Consider the following 19301-nt stretch of genomic DNA (forward strand, 5'->3'; position numbering starts at 1 on the left):
TTAAGGCATTGTGGATGACAGCCACTTTGCTAATTTAACGGTTCAAGATTGAGAGTGTAGAGTACGGGCGGGCAAGACGGAGAGGGAGGGTAAAACGAATAATCGTTCCAAAATCGCTCGTCGATCGATAGAAAAATTTTAGACTGCATTAAAAAACGATAGGTCTAGTTACATAATAGATTGATAGATTGCAGTCTAAAATTTTTCTATTGACCGACCAGTGATTTTGGAACGATTATTCGTTTTACCCGCCCTCTCCGTCCTGCCTGCCCGTACCCTAAGCTTTTCTTTAAGCAGCTAGATGTAGCTCTTTAGCAAGTCCACTGGCATCAAATACGATATTATCGTCGTCGTCTTCTTCGTCAAGAGGCAGTGGTCGCATTTCGATGTCTTGCTTGTTTGCGAGTATTCCATATTTTCTGACCATTTGTGCTGGACTGTTGCGTAATCTATAAACAATATTATTGATAATTTATCTTGGATATTATCGTTAGTTTTATAATTATTCTAAATATATTTTATGAGAAACATCTTTCTTGATTATAATACTCCAATTACTGAAAGTTTCAATTTTGAGACTCATGAAATAATACAGAGTAAATAGACAAGTGTTGATGGAATGGACTATTATCTAATTAAAATAGAAAAGTTTAGTGAACACTTGAGGAAATAAACATATTTTTTATTTTACAATACCAACTATCATTTTTAAAATTAAATTACATTAATTATTTTTTGTGAAACGTTTTAAATTAAAGAGTCTAGTAATAATTTTAATAACATATTATTAAAACGATCAATTCTGATTTAAAACTTATAAATAATTTTTTCAACAAAAATTTACACAAATTACTATGTTAAATTTAGAATTAATTACTTAATATTTGCCCTGAAAAAAATGAATTAAAACTAGATTATCTTTATCAATAACGAAATATTTTTAATTACTACCTCAGGCGATCAATTAAAACTATCAAAGAAGCAAAATGAAACTTGTGATTGAAAATGAAATATATTTTCTGAAAATTTAATCTCCTTAGCAATAATTATTTTCTAAAAATTTGTATGGCACAAAAAGAATAAATTTTTAGAAATTTGAAGTAATACTTGAAACTTCAATTAAAATATTTAAATTATTCATCACTACATTTTAGCCATTCATTTTATTTGTAATGAATCACGAGTAACCACAATTATGTGGCTAGTTGATCGATAAATGAAAAATATTAGAAATACCAGACTCTAGACTTATAATATACATAAAATAGATAAAATTGTTTTATAACTTTTTCTTGTATGCAATTTTTTTTTTAAATATTTACTTAGTTTTTTTTTTTTAATATAAAAATTTATGATACTGAAAATTCCTATTTAATATTTTTTTCTATAAATATAAAAAAAATTTTTTATCAATAAGTTACTTTCAGTATCATAAAAAATAATTACCTAGTAGAACGAAATATTAAATAGGCGACACCGATAACACTGAGACCAAGGAAAACATAAAAAGCTCTCATCATAGCCCCAGAATCTAGAGATGGTCCATGACCGCTAGGAAGCTGAAATAAACAAATTATCAATAACAATAACAAAATTTAAACAACTCAAAATACATAAATCAATCAATATTCTAGGCTAATAACAAAAAAAAACACTTACCACAGTCTCAGCAGTTTGATCAGCATTCTGCACAGCAGTGCTTTTATTTTTCAAAGTGCTCGAGTTTATTAATTTATCAATATGTTTATCATCACTTACTGATGAAGATGAACTATGACTATTTAATGAATTGTTTAAAGTTAAATTACTGATAATGGTAACATTGTTATGATTATCAAGCTTCGTTTGATTGTTAGCCGGCAATTTCGTATAATTGCCGGCGCTAACACTCGGAACTTCACATCGCGACAGGTTAATCAGGATAAATCCATATATAATGACCGCTGATGTCGACAACGATCCTGATAAAGTCCATGATAGTAAAGATTTAAATTTAATAAAAGAACTAGACGACTTCATTGCCCTGGATGCTTCCCCTTCATACGTGACAGTCTTTTAATCGACAGTAAATTACACAAATAAACAGGCGACAGCTTGTACAAGTAATTAGATTTTTTAAGTAACATTACCACCTCCACGATTGTTATTTATTGACAACTCAACGTACTTGATTTTTTATTTATGTACCAACACATTACTAGTGCGTAAAATGATTCACGATTTTCGTAACTCTGTGCTGGAGTGTTTGTGTATGTTCATTTGGATTTTAATTTTAGACGTGATCAGTTTTCATAGCTTGTTATTTTCATTTTTTTTTTATGACAAAAATATACTTGTGCAATGAGAACATACCTTTATTTATGTATTTATAATGGAACTGCAGACAACAGCATCATCAACGTTGAATTATTCCACTTGTTACTTGTCCGGCTGCTAGAAAGTGAGGTGACACTTCTGATTTACTGCTCTGAAATTTTCTGCGCAACTACGCAGCTAGATTTTAAATACTCGTGCATGCGCAGTAGTCATGTCTGTGCAGAGGTCGCTAGCTTGTAGTTTTGAGGCAAGCGTCGGTTACGGTAAGGCAGTGAACACGGTTGCTGCTATCGTGACTCGTGAGAACAATGGAAAGAGTTAACAATTGATACAGGCATAAACAATAAATACTTTCCAATAATGACAACAATAAGTACCTATGTTCTGAAAGTAATATATTTTTATACGCGTATTATAAATAAAAGTTGGTAGGAATTAAATAGAAAAAAGAAGTGTCTATTCATATGTAAAAAAATCGTGATAAATCCACGCAGCGAGAATATAAGGGCCTGTAATTCACGCTGCGTGGATTTATGGCCCTTATATACACGCGGCGTGGATCTATCAGGACTTTTTTACGTATGAATAGACATGTCCATAGAAAAAACAAACGGCGAGTTTTGATAATAATTTTGGTTAGATGATACATTTTTTTATACACTAGAAATAGGCGAGAATTGTCATTTTTTTTACAACCAATTTATACGTCATTTACAAAAAAGATTGATTATATGTGCGTACAGATTTAAGTCAATGACTATCGCAGTTTATTTTTATTTTTATGTATTAAAATTTAGTTTTTTTGGAAATAAAAAATTTTTGGTAGTTTTGTACATTGACAGACGGTAGAAAAAATTAGATTTCGAGTTTGTAATTAAAATTCGGTAATTAGAGTGATGGTGACAGAAATAATTTTTATAAGAAATTTGGAAGTATTTATGCAAATATTGGTACAACAATATTTTTGCAACAATCTCATTTTCTGAAAAGAAATGCAGTTGGACATATTTTACTTCAAAAATATACTTTTTTCAGTTCCTGAAGATTATTTGCTAGAAAATTTAATGAAGATTATTAATGGTTAGTATGCTTAGATATTTTTAATAATTTCTGACTAATGATTATAATTTTTATATTTTTTAGGTTTATACGTCGATCTGAGGAGAGTGCAGTTTGGTGAGTCATTTTTGAAAGTAATGAACGATCAAAGCTAAAGTAGTATCTGGTTTTTTATGTCAAATTAATTTAGCTAAAAAGTTTAGGTAGGAATATGTTCGATGTAAGATAAATTCAATCCATAGTTCTTCATTGAGCAAATATCTTGATCAATTTCAAAGATTAGCTGAGTCAAGCAAGAATTATATTGACACAAATAAGGAAATTGATTTTAACTCACAGTTATTATAATTATTTTTTTTTAACTCATTAAAAAACGACTACAGGTATACGTTTGATAGTGTTGAATAAATCAGAGATTTTAGGCAAGAATTTGTTCCTCTAGGGGAATGTCCATGTTTATATCTATTTTGTCCAGCATCACACGCAAAGTTGTAAAGTATGAAAAAGTTCTCGACAAAAACTGCAATTGAATTTAAATTATTACAATTATTTACTAAATTAAAAATGTTAACAGATGAAGGTGTTATATTGCATTTTTTTGAATTATTTATACACGGAAGAAAAAGTATTAAATACATTTTTTTTTGTACATTTTCCGATTGGCTGATTAAACTTTTCTTTATAATTTTGATCAGTTAGTTCTAAAGTTAACCAAAAGTATTTTTTTAACTTCCCGCTAAGAAAATCGAAGATTTTCAAAAATCGGGAAGTTATTGTTTTCACCCCGTTTTGTAAAAATCGAGTTTTCATCAGATCTCGACGTTGGAAGGTCACAGGAAGCTTTCCTGACGATCCCTGCAAGGTTGTCGGTATGTCTGTATGTGTGCGTCTGTGCGTGTGTGTGTGTGTGTGTGTGTGTGTGTGTGCGCGTGTGTGTGTGAAAGTATGTGAACCGCTTATAACTTTTGAACGGCTTGACCGATTTCATCGCGGTTGGTGCCATTCGAAAGGGCTTGACCAAACTTAGGTTTTGAAAACTATTTGGACCGATTCAGATCAATAGATTTTGAGAAATCTTCAAAAAACTGAAAAAAAAATTTTTTTCAAATGTGGTTTTTTTGGAATAACTTTTAAACGGCTTAATGGTTCAATTCCAAAAACTAATCAGCTCTTAACCTCAAAAAACCACGTCAATCGCCATCAGTCCGGTCAAAATCGGTTGATTCGTTCGAGAGATATCGTGAACGAAAGAAAACCGAAAAAAGTGTTTTTTTCGGAATGACTCCGAAATTCCTAGCGCGATCAATTCAAAATTTAAAATTCTTTGTGAGGCTTAAAAAACTGCGTCGAATGCTGCCAACCACGTGAAAATCGGTTTATTCATTCAAAAGTTATTGTGGTTTAAAAATTAAAAAAATAGTGTCTTATCAAATCTCTATCAGCCTTTTGAGCTCGAAGAGCTCAAAAACGTCATTGGTGCAATTTTAAGCGCCTAAGTATGGAATCAGCGAGAAGTTGCAGGGATGGCCTTCAGGGTCAACCGTTTTCCTAATTTTTTTAGACTGTATAACACCTCTATCTATTTATACCTTCAATCAATTGATTGTCATGAGTCATGAGTATTACCATCATAAAGTATCGTAGAGAAAGTACTGGTAATATTCCTGGGACTTCAATAGTTACCGGTGTTTGTGATCTCTGCATTACAAATATTATACTACTGTTTAGTTCTTTTGAGTTTTGGACCCAAGCGGATTCATACAGTGACATCCCAACTTTTTCACACTAAAAGTTATTACTTTTATGATGAGCAGAACAGTTAGGAATTATAAAAATACTACCATCTGCAAGACATTTTCTGCTGGCCATGAAGTAATGTAGAGTGTCGAGGATACAATCACCCAGGAAATCATGAATGGAACTTTGAAAGGTACTGGTTCATTCTATTGTTGATTTTATAGATCAATTGAAAATTTAAAATTCACTTGTATTATTTTATTGAGTGATGTTGTTCAATTAAAGATTTATTCTTACTGAAACAATATGGACTCCGCTGGAAATCGCTGTTAGTACACAAGTACAGCCAGTTGCTGCAAGAATACCACGGCTGCTGATGGCTATTTCTTGAATGTACCTAGTTGAATTGAAAAGTAATTTTTAGAATTCCATCTTGTATCTCAATAACACTTGATTGTACCTTCAGTGCCACTTCGGAAACGGGGATCCGAAAACAAAACTTTTTTTTTTCAAATTTTTAATTATTTAAAAAGTGAATAAAGTCTTATGAAACTTAATTAAAATTCTATCAATCAAATAGTAATTAATTTTAATAATTTTTTTTCAACAATTCATTAAAGTTATTCACATCAGTCATTTTATTCGATATAAACTTTATAGTTATATTAACAAAATTCCAAAGAAAACCAAATTTTCAAATAATCAATAAATCATTTGACAAGTAATTAAAAAATGAAGATTTATTTTTTAACTTCAGTCAATCAAATACAACTGGTTCAGTTTACAGACATCTAAAATTCCAAAAATTTCTTTATATTTTTAAAAGTATCAATACTTATTTATTGTCCACGAAGCAAACAAGTTCTATTAGTTTTAAAAGATGACACGACTCATTTTTAGTGATTTTTCCGCTTTTCACCAAAATGAAAAATTTCTCAAAATAATTTCTTAAATATTTCTTCTCTATTTTCTTTAAATATTGAGCATTAAATGACCAGAGTTGGAAAGAATTAAAAATAATAAACTTCCCAGAAAAATTTATAAAAATTACCATAATAAATACTGGTGTTTCTTGACACATTCAGCAAATTGTTTATCATCTGTAACATTTTTAAATTCATCACTCAAAAGTTCGAGTCGCGCACCAGCGTACCACAGTAACAGCGCGATTTGGCAGTCAAACGCTGGAATAGAAAGACAATGAATGGTGGCACAACTTTGATGCAAATAAAGCAATTCATAAGTAGGATGTCCATCAATCGAAAACGGATAATCCGCGATATTTGGAAATGGCTGAGGTAATGCGAGCGGTGCTAGAATAATTATATGAATAATCAGCAATCCGCTTCCCATGACAGTCAAGTGCAATTTTCCACAGCGTTTTATGTATTTTACAAATAATTCTCTTTCATGAAGCTCTGCTTTCTCTACGTATTTCTCCATGTCATGCAACAAATACTGAAATCAGAAAAAAAAAATCGTTAAGTCAAAAGTATAATAGCTACAATTTATGAAGCTTGAAAAAACTTCAATTAAATTTTATACAATACCCGCATCCTTTTGTAGTGAACTTTACAAAAAAACATTTTGACAAACGTTTGACTGGTATTAGAAATATCAAACAGCGATTTCGTCAAGTTCAAAATATTCTGATATTGGTTGTGTGCCGCGTAACACATCGTCATGCAAGCCGTAATTGCCAGAAAAAATGTTGCCCACCATCTTATCTGGAAAATTACGAGCTTCCACTTTGGCGTACCTTCATAATTTGGCCATGATGTACCTAGTAATGCTATAAGTTTGGTGAACTTTATTGCAAACTCCGGAGTTGCTTGGAATACCATTTTAAACAGAAGGCTTCTGAAGGAATGAGTCAGTGTTTGAATGTAGATTTAGAACACTTGCTGCAATTTTATGCTATAATTTTTGTAATTGCTGTTGCATATTTGATTACCTGCTAAGTTTGGGTGTACATAAAGTAAATTACAGTCCACTGGTACCGATAATCAAAAGTTTTCAAAAAATTTGATTTTATAGAACGGTAATTATGCATTTAATTAAATACAAGTCAGCTTGGTGCGAGTAAATGATATATTTCAATGGATAATTATCTACTTGCATATGTAGAGGTGAGCATAGAAAATTTGATGGTTGATAGCTTTGTTATGATGACGTGTTGGTAACCCAGACGAATCGGAGCCGCTAATTACATGGTGTAAGATAATTAGTCACTTATTCATATAATTTTTGTACGTAGGGAGATGTGTAATTTTGAGGGAGTAGATAATTGCTAGTGAGTTTTGGTGGGAATTAGAATTCAACTTTAGTAGAGCATACCTCAGTAGGAGTCTGATATGCATTGTGAAAAGTAGGCTTTAAGAGGTGCCGTTTGGCTTCTGTAATTATTCAAAAGATATTTATTAGCTGAAGCGAAAAATTTGTTTTGATTTTTTTTTTAATTATGAAAAAAACATTCTTAGCTGAAATAACGATGAACTTAGCTAAAAATAGTCACGCAGTGGGTTAAATTGTGTAAAATTCTTGAGTGACTGACTTGTTCTTAATTCTCAGTTATATATTCTTGATTCGTGAGGAAATTTCTCTTAAAAAATTATGAGAAAATTACACACACATACACATACTTCAGGACAATCTTAACGCGTGCAATATTATTTTAGAGTTTTTTTCATTAATTAATTCTCTTCATTCATTTTACATCAAACATAAAATAAATTCAAAAACATCAAAACTTCTTATTCATATTATTTTACTTATGTTTTATTATCTTTCTTCAAAAATACTAATTACTTTTAACTTACACGACTACTGATACAATATTTTCTATTATCTGTGAACAAATTTGTGATAATGATATTATAACGTTTATTCTGTCTTAATATCTGATGCAATCGTCTACGTGAGTCATTAACAAGACTAAGTTAGAATCGATATGATTAATCGATCTCCATTTTTGATAGCAGAACACGCAGGGTAGTAAAATATGAAAATATTTTAGATAGGAACTGAAACAAAAAAAAAACAGTTATTTATAATATTCATATTTATTCTTTTTTATTGAAGGAAGTACAAGCGCTAGGCGGGGTGGGGATAGGTATCGACTCTAGCGCGGTAAGGAAAGAGCAGCCATATGATTTTTCGCAATATATAGATATACATTTAAAATTGGCTAATGACGGCATTTATATTTCTTTTAATTAATACACTTTAATTAGTCGGGCAAGTCTAAATTTTTAACTTTCCGCTAAGAAAAATTGAAAATTTTTTAAAATTCGGGAAGTTACTGGTTTTAACCCGTTTTGCAAAAATCGAGTTTTCATCAGATCTCGACGTTTTGAGGTCCTAAGAAGCTGTTCTGACTATTCCCGTGATGGTGTCCGTGCGGCTGTATATCTGTGTGTGTATAAACCTCTTATAACTTTTGAACAGCTTGACCGATTGGATCGAGATAGGTGGCGATCAATTCCAAAAACTAATCAGCTCTTAAACTTGAAGAACCACGTCGGTTGCCACTAGTCCCGTCAAAATCGGTTGATTCGTTCGGGAGTTATCGAAAACAAAAAATTTCGAAAAAGTGTTTTTATTAGATTTCATAGAAATCTAACTATTGCATTGGTCTTTAAAAAACGCCCTTTATAGCTTTTACTCGGTGTCTATGGGGTCGATCGATCGATTAAGGCTATGGAAATCTTTCTTAGAGTGTACTCTATGATTTCCACGAGTTTTTTTTCTTAATCTTCTGTGGACACCGAGAAATGAATTTTTAACTCTCAAATTTTTGTCATTTCAGTAAAAAAACGCCCTTTATCGGGCTTTTACTCGGTGTCTATGGGGTCGATCGATCTATTAAGGCTATGGAAATCTTTATAAGAGTATACTCTATGAATTTCATGAGTTTTTTTTCTTTCATCTCGAGTGGACACCGAAAAATAAATTTTTAACTGTCAAATTTCTATGAATTTAGTAAAAAAACGCCTTTTATGAGGCTTTCACTCGGTGTCTATAAGGTCGATCGATCTATTAAGGCTATGGAAATCTTTCTTAGAGTGTACTCTATGAATTCCATGAGTTTTTTTCCTTAATCTCCAGTGGACCGAAAAATAAATTTTTAACTGTCAAATTTCTATGAATTTAGTCAAAAAAACGCCCTTTCTGGGGCTTTCATTCGGTGTCTATGGGGTTGATCGATCGATTAAGGCTATGGAAATCTTTATAAGGGTAAATTTTATGATTTCCATGAGTTTTTTTCCTTAATCTCTTGTGGACACCGAGAAATAGATCTAAAAAACTCGATTTCTGTCAATTTAGTCAAAAGTAACCACTTACGGGGCTTTTACTCGGTGTCTATGGGGTTGATCGATCGATTAAGGCTATGGGAATCTTTCTTAGAGAAAACTCTATGATTTCCTTGAGTTTTTTTCCTTAATCTCCAGTGGACATCGAGAAATGAATTTTTAACTGTCAAAATTCTATGAATTTAGTAAAAAAACGCCCTTTATGGGGCTTTTACTCGGTGTCTATGGGGTTGATCGATCGATTAAGGCTATGGGAATCTTTCTTAGAGAAAACTCTATGATTTCCTTGAGTTTTTTTCCTTAATCTCCAGTGGACATCGAGAAATGAATTTTTAACTGTCAAATTTTTAGGAATTTAGTCAAAAAACGCCCTTTCTGGGGCTTTTACTCGGTGTCTATGGGGTCGATCGATCTATTAAGGCTATGGAAATCTTCCTTAGAGTGAACTCTATGATTTCCATGAGTTTTTTTCCTTAATCTCCTGTGGACACTGAGGAATGAATTTTTAACTCTCAAATTTTTGTCATTTCAGTAAAAAAACGCCCTTTGTGGGGTTTTACTCGGTGTCTATTGGGTCGATCGATCGATTAAGGCTATGAAAATTTTTATAAGGGTGTAGTCTATGATTTCCATGAGTTTTTTTCCTTATTCTCCTGTGGACACCGAGAAATAGATTTAAAAAACTCAATTTCTGTCAATTTAGTCAAAAGTCACCACTTACGGGGCTTTTACTCGGTGTCTATCGGGTTGATCGATCTATTAAGGCTATGGAAATCTTTCTTAGAGAGAACTCTATGATTTCCTTGAGTTTTTTTCCTTAATCTTCAGTGGACACCGAGACATGAATTTTTAACTGTCAAAATTCTATGAATTTAGTCAAAAAACGCCCTTTCTGGGGCTTTTACTCGGTGTTTATGGGGTCGATCGACCGATTAAGGCTATGGAAATCTTTCTTAGAGTGTACTCTGAGATTTTCATGAGTTTTTTTCCTTAATCTCCAGTGGACACCGAGAAATGAATTTTTAACTGTCAAATTTCTAGGAATTTAGTCAAAAAACGCCCTTTCTGGGGCTTTTACTCGGTGTCTATGGGGTCGATCGATCTATTAAGGCTATGGAAATCTTCCTTAGAGTGAACTCTATGATTTCCATGAGTTTTTTTCCTTAATCTCCTGTGGACACTGAGGAATGAATTTTTAACTCTCAAATTTTTGTCATTTCAGTAAAAAAACGTCCTTTGTGGGGTTTTACTCGGTGTCTATTGGGTCGATCGATCGATTAAGGCTATGGAAATTTTTATAAGGGTGTAGTGTATGATTTCCATGAGTTTTTTTCCTTATTCTCCTGTGGACACCGAGAAATAGATTTAAAAAACTCAATTTCTGTCAATTTAGTCAAAAGTCACCACTTACGGGGCTTTTACTCGGTGTCTATCGGGTTGATCGATCTATTAAGGCTATGGAAATCTTTATAAGAGTACACTCTATGATTTCCACTGATTGTTTTCCCTTAATCTACTGTGGACACCGAGACATGAATTTTTCACTGTCAAATTTTTGTCATTTCAGTAAAAAAACGCTCTTTATGGGCCTGTTACTCGTGTCAATAGGTCTGAGGGGGTTGATGATTTTTTTAAAGCTTTATAGGTTTGAAATGAAAAAGCTCATAAAAAATCAGCGTGCTAACCCGATTAGCCGAGGCCATACGAATTTTTATAACATAAGGGTCGGTGTTAGGGGTTGTTCCGGAGGTCTTAGAGGGTTGATGATTTTTTTAAGGCTTTATAGGTTAAAAATTAAGAAGCTCATAAAAAATCAGCTTGCTAACCCTATTAGCCGAGGCCATACTAATTTTTTAACATTGGGGTGGGTGTTAGGGGTTGTTCCGGAGGTCCTAGGGGGTTGATAATTTTTTTAAGGCTTTATAGGTTTGAAATGAAGAAGCTCATAAAAAATCAGCTTTTTAACATTGGGGTGGGTGTTAGGGGTTGTTTCGGAGGTCCTAGGGGGTTGATGATTTTTTTAAGGCTTTATAGGTTTGAAATGAAGAAGCTCATAAAAAATCAGCTTGCTAACCCAAGTAGCCGATGCTATACGAATTTTTTAACATTGAGGTGGGTGTTAGGGGTTGTTCCGGTGGTCTTAGAGGGTTGATGATTTTTTTGTGGCTTTCTAGGTTGAATATGAAGAAGCTCACCAAAAATCAGCTTGCTAACCCGATCTAGTGTTCTTATTTTTAAAAAATACTATTTTTTTTTACGAACGTTCGGAACTTTAGGTACATTTGGTCTTCATGACGGAACTTTTGAAAAATTTTGCTATATTTTGATTCAGCTCTTCAAGCGGATTCAGAAAATGCATATGGTTCAAAAGTTTATATATTTTATAAAGTTATATTAAAGCAAATTTTTTAAGGGAGTTGGGAAAGAACGGATAGGGGAAAGGGGGGGACCTACTCAGTGGGGATTTTTTCGTAACTGAAAAAATAATCAGACAGCCCAGACTGGGAATCGAACCCAGATCTCTCGGTTACGCGCCAAGGGCTCTACCAGTTAAGCTATCCGAGACAAGTACTGACTACTTTATTCAGTCACGTATATAAGACCCACCGAGCAAACAACGCCACCGTCCATTTATAAAGTTTTCACATATATGTATTTTTATATATATATATATATATATATATATATATACGATATAATCGGCATTGTCTCTTTTCTAACTCCCGTAATTTTATACGGATCTCAATAAAACGTAACATACTTATTCTTAGGACGATTTCCGAGGTTAAGTTCTAAGATGAGCCAAATCTGTCGATTAATTTAGAAATGAAAGCAATTCAAAAATTTTCAAAAATCGCGAAAAATTTTCGCTTTTACGTTTTTTCCGTGCAATAACAATAGAACGCGACATCCTTTTTAGTTTCTTATTAAAAAAAATTGTTAAGTATACTTAACTTTTTGTCGGTCACGCTATGAGCGTGGCACCGACTTTTGTACATTTTGTTTTTTTAACTTCCCGTTAAAAAAATTGAAGATTTTCGAAAATCGCAAAGTTATTGGTTTCACCCCGTTTTGCAAAAATCGAGTTTTCATCAGATCTCGACGTTTTAAAGTCACAGGAAGCTTCCTTGATTATTCCCGCGATGTTATTACTATGGGCGTGTGTGTGTGTATGTGAATAACTGCTTATAACTTTTGAACGGTTTGACCAATTTCATCGCGATTGGCGCCATTCGAAAGGGTTTGGCCAAACTTAGATTTTGAATATAATTTGGACCGATTCGGACCAGAAGACTGAAAAATAAAAAAAACTACGAAAAAAATAGTTTGCAAATGAGGTTTTTTTTTTAAATATAAAGCCGCGGCGACATTGAAATATTAAAAGGCTGATATTGACAGACAAAATGTTATCCACCATCTTATTTGAAAGACAACGAATTTCCTCTTAGGAGAGCCTGGATAGTTTGGCCACGAAGTACTTAGCAGTGATATGAACTTAGTGAACGCTATCGCGAACTCAGGAGTTGCTTTGAAAATCATCTTCTGGTGGTTCGGTTACGAATGAGTCAGTCCAATCGAAACTAGACTTGCGTATTAACTTTTGTTCGAGTTATATACCCTATAATTTACTAAACGTCAAGGGATCTAAAAATATTATAATTTATTTAAAACCGTAAGATGGACGGCGGAGTATGAAGGTCCACCTATGTTTACAAGCTGAAAATGATTTTCATGCTTGTAAACTTTATCATGTGAAGTTTGTATTCTCCCTTAATATCCCTTATTGTCCGTTACTCTAGGATATTCTTATCTAAAAAGAACCGTAGATTATTCCATAATATATTCATGAGGCTAAAACGGTTTTAATATGTAACCTGCAATTACATCCTCGCACCCTACTTGTCGTTTCAAAAAAAATCTCTTCTAAAAAATTTCAAATCTTGCGTTTAAAAATTTTTTATGCGAACTACTATTAGTTACACGTAATAAGACAAAAATTTTGATATTTATATTTTATGGTTACAATTTTTTTTAGACATTCAATTATTTATTTATTTAAGTTTCATGCCAAGGTGATAGCCGAATGACAAAATAATACAAATAATACATGTTATTTACATTAAAGTACACGTAGATAATTATATATATATATATATATATATATATATATATATATAGTATACATATATAATGAAAGTGGGTTTCGTAGACCGTCAATCACGCAAAAACTACTGAACGTATTGACATGGGACTAGGACCATTCGATGCGGAATGAATTGTAGATGGTTATAGGCTACTTATTTTTCGAATTCCATCAATCCTTCACCATTTTATTTCTATTTAACTTTAATAAACATTTTTTCCCGCCGATAAAAACAAAAGACGAGCATTTTTCTTCAATTCATTTGTTTTTTTTATCGACATAAAAGGAAATAATTTTTATTACGTTACTTTTTTGAGAATTTAGTTCCATATATACCTACGTGTGGGCGAATGCGTGGGTGGAAAATATACATATATAACGAAATAGGGTTCCTTTGATAAAAGTTGACGTCAAAACTACTGAAGCTATCGAGATGGGACTGCTACCTTTCGACGCAGAATTTTTCATAAATGGTTATAGGCTACTTATTTTTGGATTTTATCAACCCTTTCTCATTTTTTTTACGATTAATTTTTATATACATTTTTTCCCGCTAATAAAAACAAAAGACTCATTTTTCATTCATTTGTTTTTAATACGATTTTCTTTTGTTTTTATTACATAACCTTAATATTTGATTGATTTCACGTCATTTAAAAAAAAAGTTAAAGAAAGAAGCTAATTATGTCTGGTGAACTAAGTGTTGAAAATTTATATTTATATGCTGATCGTATGTTTGGTTATGGTAAAATTGGTTTCAAGAATTAAAATAGTTAGATATCTATGAAATCTACTGAAAATGTTGTTGTTTATCAACTAGGACTTTTTGAAACATAAAATTTAGACCCTGTCTATTGAGTTTCAATAACATTTGCTAAAAATTTCCTTGCAACAAACGTCTCTTTACCAGCGGGAAAAAAGTCATTGTAAGGTTTCCAAAACTTAACATTATATGTAGTAATTCGGTCAACGAACTTAGAATTTTACATACATGTTATTTTTGCTGATTACATAACTTATAAATTGTTCTTATTACGGGATCGAGGGAATGTTACTGATTAAAATGAATGCATTTTCCAAACACTGGGTATGTAAAAAACATGTTAAGTTTATTTTCTATGAAAAATTGATGTCGCTGAGAAAATTTTTAAATGACAAAAAAATTCTTCGCACTTGAAGCTAGACAGACTTCAACTTTACTTATGAGACTTGCAATGACATTAACTAAAACTTTCAATACTCATTTGGAATCTGTGCAAGTCAAAACAATACTCTAATTAAATTTTAAGTCTAGATCTAAAAATGCAATTCTATAAAGCGCCCAGCGAAGCGGGCGGGTAACAGCTAGTATATATATAGATATACATAGATAGATAGATAGATAGATAGATAGATAGATAGATAGATAGATAGATAAAAAATTTATTTGGCTCTGGAACCTAAGCTCCTTCATAGCCATCAATATTTAAATTACATTGGTTTACATAGGTTACAAGATTACTTAATTAATTAAAGGTTTAGAATTAGATTTAATTTCAAATGTTATAAAATCCAAATAGATTATTTAATACAAACAAATAACTTAATTTAAAGTCATAATAATTCTACAAGAAAAAATATTTAAATAAGATCAAAAATAAAGATTGCAATTGTTAATTGTCATGTAACGGGTTGGTACCGTCCCTTGGTCACCCCTTTATTTAAATTTAATAATTAAGGGCGCCACTGGAATTTTTATCACGGTTTCCAGAACCGGTCCAAGCAAGAGAGATATCACAGGGTCGAGAGAAATCATAAAAATTTGACATAGATAATAACAAGTAGATTTGACATTGATCATGAATTTATTTTCTTAATTTTACATAATTAAATTCTATTTTAATTCTCACACACACTCACATACCCGAAAAATTTTCTTAATCCTAACAGTACCCTCTGAAGGAGCGTCTATACTGTAGTTTCTATCATAGTTTCTTATTCCTACGATACCCTCATAAGGAGCGTCTATATCATAGTTTCTATCATAGTTGCTTATTCCTGACGGTACCCTCATATGGAGCGTCTATACCGCAGTTTCTACCTAAGTCGCGCTGTCCACAGGACCCTCACGCTCTAAGACTCTAGATTTGACCTTGGGTGGTCGCCCGGACCCCTGCCCAAGGTTCAAACCGTCCTTAGCCCTTTCGCTGTCGCCCGGACCCTCACTACGGGACTAAGGAACCTGAAGTCGACTAGGACAGAGGAGGATACCATGACACTAGTCGACAACCTGCTAATACTAACCTCCTCGACAGCCCGTGAACGAGGAGTATATAATGTAAATTAAATTTTTCACACACACACACACACACAATATAATAATTTCATCCAAACACACTCTTGACTCTAATTAACAATCATTTTTAAAATTCTTAAATACTTTTTTTTTTCATGACTTCCTGGGAATCAATTTTCCCGGTCCCTAACTTGACTTCGATAAATAATTTTATTTAATTTTGGTCGCTTAGTTATTAATATCACAGTAGCGTTTTATTCAACCAAAATTTTAGATTAATTAAAATTTACTCGAATTCAAACTGCCTGAATAATCGGCTTATGTCTATTTTGAATTCCAGTAAGAATTTGAGACTTAGTCGTCAACTTGGCTAAATTTTTCCAAGGCTAAATTTTTATGTTAATTATTTTTGAAACTTATCATACTGGAATTTGACAATTTTATTTATCGAAGTTTTTGAACAATTTTGATCTATTGACAATTTTACGCTTGTAATTTTTTTATAAATTAATTTACTGCTTGACAATTGTAATTTTCTAAATTAAAGAATTTTATTTTATTTAAAAATTTTTGATATTTTCTCAAAGTTAATTTTAATGAATAATTTTCATTTTAAATTGTAATTTATTTTTAATTGTTGATTTTATTAATCAATTTTAATCTAACTCGGATAAATCTCTAATTTTAATTCCCTTTAGTTTTATTTTAATTTATAATTTATAATAAATTTAATCGACAGAATTCCGCTCAGATGAATGACGCAATTTAACTCAAATTTGTCGATATTGAACTTTCTGATTTTATAAATTTTAACTTGAACTTATTTGACCAATTTTATAGAAATATTAATTTTAATTTTAACCTCTTTTATTTTTAATTTTGAAATTTTTCGACTTGTCAAATTTTCTATTTATTTAAATTTCATTTTAACTAATTTTAACTTCGACTTATAATTTAGATATTTTATTTGAATTCGGATAATTAATTAATTAATCAAGTAGGGTGATTGGAAGACGGAACCTGGCCTGTGCCTAGAATTTCCGGGAGCGACGCAATAATTTACCGAGGTTAAATTTTCTGTACCTGAGAAATTTTTGGCGATTTCTTTTCTTTTAATTCGGCTTCCGTAGTCGTTTCTGTGGCCTTCGGTCTAGGCAAATTTTGTCCGCCAAATTACACAGCTCTATCAGGTATCTCGGATCTGGTTAATTGCGTCGTAGCTCGGGATTTAGTCAACGGTAAATTAAATCTGGAAATTCAGGATAGTTAGAATAATTATTGGAGGATATTTAGGCTGGCTAAATGCCTAGCAATAAATATCAATTATAAATGTTCAATTAATCGCTCTGAAGGTTCCACAAGAAACTCAGAGGAAAATAAATAATTACCTGTTTTCCAAGATCTCGTGCTGGTGTCTCGGGCTCCGGCTTCACAATGTCGCTTTTCGGTGCGCCAACTTCACTTGCCCCTGGTGTGGAATTATCCCCACCCGCGGAACGCTTATTTTCTAGCCCCCTTAACTTATGTTAATTTTTATTGTTACTGCGCGAGCATCCTAGACCACAGCGCCCAGTGATCCGTCGATAACTAACCGCGGCTAGGGTGAGGACCTTCAACGGATAATGAAGGAGCCCCGTGACAGTCATGTTCAAAAAAGTGATTGAAGCAAGCATTTTTAAATTCAACTAAATTATCTACAGCCACAGTCTCAGCTGGCAGTGCATTCCAGATACGTATGCCATGAATTAAGAATGAATTGTCATACATGACACAATTAGCCTGCGGTATACGAAGATAGTCTTGTCGGACATCACCTCTACGCAGTGCTACAGGCAAAAAGTCTAGTTTTGAGCCGAATAGCTGCCGATAATTTAGTCAAATTTCCTTATAAAACAGAAAAGCAATGAAATAATCTCTTCTCGCTGCAAGCTTTAGCCAACATAACTTTTTGAAATATGGAGTAACATGTTCATATTTTGGTACTTTATAGATAAATCTAACACATGAATTCAATTTACGCTGCATCTTTAATAATAATTTGTTTGACATATTCGTATACGCCGCACAACAATAATCAAATAATACGTAAACTTTCACTAAATATTTCATTGTTTATTTTTAGCTGTGCTAGAATACTCATAGCGCGATTGCACAAATTTGTTACTTGATTCTCCCATGAGAGAGTACTATCTATAATCACCCCAAGGTATTTTACAGTGCTACTATAAGGAATAGCACAACCCTCCACAAAGATTGTGTCGGCTAGTCTGCACTCATCACTACTAATTTTTGCTCTACTTCCACAAATAATTGCTTTTGTCTTTGAAGGATTCATTTTTAGATGATTAGTTCTGCACCAGTCTGTGATTTTTATCATTTCATCGTTAAGCTTATTCACACAAACACTGATTTGAGAAAGATGGCAAGAAAGGTATATCAGTAAGTCATCAGCATAGAATAAGTATTGGCAATCTAAACGTTTAGCTAGATCTGTGATGTATAGTGAGAATAATAACGGACCAAGCACACTTCCCTGAGGTACACCCCTTACAATTTCTTCCCACGACGAGTTACCTTCGCTAGAGCGTACGGACTGCTTTCTGTTTGCTAAATAAGATCCAATCCAATCAACGGCTGAATTCGACAGGTTCATAGATGACAATTTACATAATAATCTTTTGTGATCAACAGAATCAAAGGCCTTGCTAAGGTCAAACGAGATCGCAATTAAAACCTTTGACTCATTCACCGCTTGTCTTATATCGTCACAGAACTTTACAATGGCAGTCTGCGTACCCAAACCTCCACGAAATGCTGTCTGATATTCATCGAAGTGATTATTGTCATTGATATATTTAACAATTTGGTCATGAGCACACCGTTCCATGGCTTTTGACAAGTTTGGCAACAGCGATATAGGCCTATAATCTTCACAGTTTACTGGATAAGCCTTTTTTGGAATAGGAATCACATGTGATAGCTTCCAATTCTCCGGAAAGACTCCTGTAGTTAATGACACGTTGAAGAGGTCTGTAATTGCTTGCTGAAAAAAAGGCAGCACACATTTATATGACTTGATAGAAAAGCCATCCGAGCCACATGAATTTGACGTCAATCTCATAATTGATTTTCTAACTGTTACTGTGTTCAATTCTGTGAAAGTGAATTCATCACAGGTGAAGTTATACACTTCAATTTTTATTTGAAGTTCATTTGACGTTTAATGAAAGTATATAATGAGTTTCAGAGATATAATCATACCGGAAATAATTTTTTCCTAATTTTTTTTTTGAATTTCTAAATATGTGTAGCCAATAAGGGATGAGAAGGGTGGCTTCCGGTGAAGTTATACACCTTAATTTTTTTTGAAGTTCCTTTGACATCTAATAAAAATTTGAAAATGAGTTTCAGAAATATAATCATACTGGAAATAATTTTTTTCAATTTTTTTCTTAAA

The 19301-nt window shown here is 32.5% G+C and overlaps 2 protein-coding genes and 1 long non-coding RNA gene across 3 annotated transcripts; all 3 read right to left on the reverse strand.

The window, feature by feature from the left end:
• Positions 1 to 288: 288 nt before the first annotated feature.
• On the reverse strand, positions 289 to 2408 carry LOC123265148. The gene is made up of 3 exons (XM_044728803.1): positions 1660 to 2408; positions 1447 to 1559; positions 289 to 449 (listed from the first exon to the last, which is right to left on the reverse strand). Exons 1-3 carry the CDS (start codon positions 2017 to 2019, stop codon positions 290 to 292), a joined length of 633 nt encoding a protein of 210 aa, XP_044584738.1. The 5' UTR covers positions 2020 to 2408; the 3' UTR covers position 289.
• A 1309-nt stretch (positions 2409 to 3717) lies between these two features.
• On the reverse strand, positions 3718 to 7019 carry LOC123265120. Its single transcript, XM_044728766.1, has 6 exons — positions 6663 to 7019; positions 6164 to 6570; positions 5410 to 5509; positions 5217 to 5318; positions 5002 to 5160; positions 3718 to 3895 (listed from the first exon to the last, which is right to left on the reverse strand). The coding sequence occupies exons 1-6, from the start codon at positions 6954 to 6956 to the stop codon at positions 3794 to 3796; spliced, it is 1164 nt and encodes a 387-aa protein (XP_044584701.1). The 5' UTR covers positions 6957 to 7019; the 3' UTR covers positions 3718 to 3793.
• Positions 7020 to 16809: 9790 nt separating this feature from the next.
• Positions 16810 to 17349, reverse strand: LOC123265166. The gene is made up of 2 exons (XR_006509509.1): positions 17233 to 17349; positions 16810 to 17093 (listed from the first exon to the last, which is right to left on the reverse strand). It is a non-coding gene; the product is annotated as an uncharacterized LOC123265166 (long non-coding RNA).
• Between the last annotated feature and the right edge of the window lie 1952 nt (positions 17350 to 19301).

This window comes from Cotesia glomerata, linkage group LG5 (genome assembly GCF_020080835.1).
Source record: "Cotesia glomerata isolate CgM1 linkage group LG5, MPM_Cglom_v2.3, whole genome shotgun sequence".
NCBI classification, from domain to species: Eukaryota; Metazoa; Arthropoda; class Insecta; order Hymenoptera; family Braconidae; genus Cotesia; species Cotesia glomerata.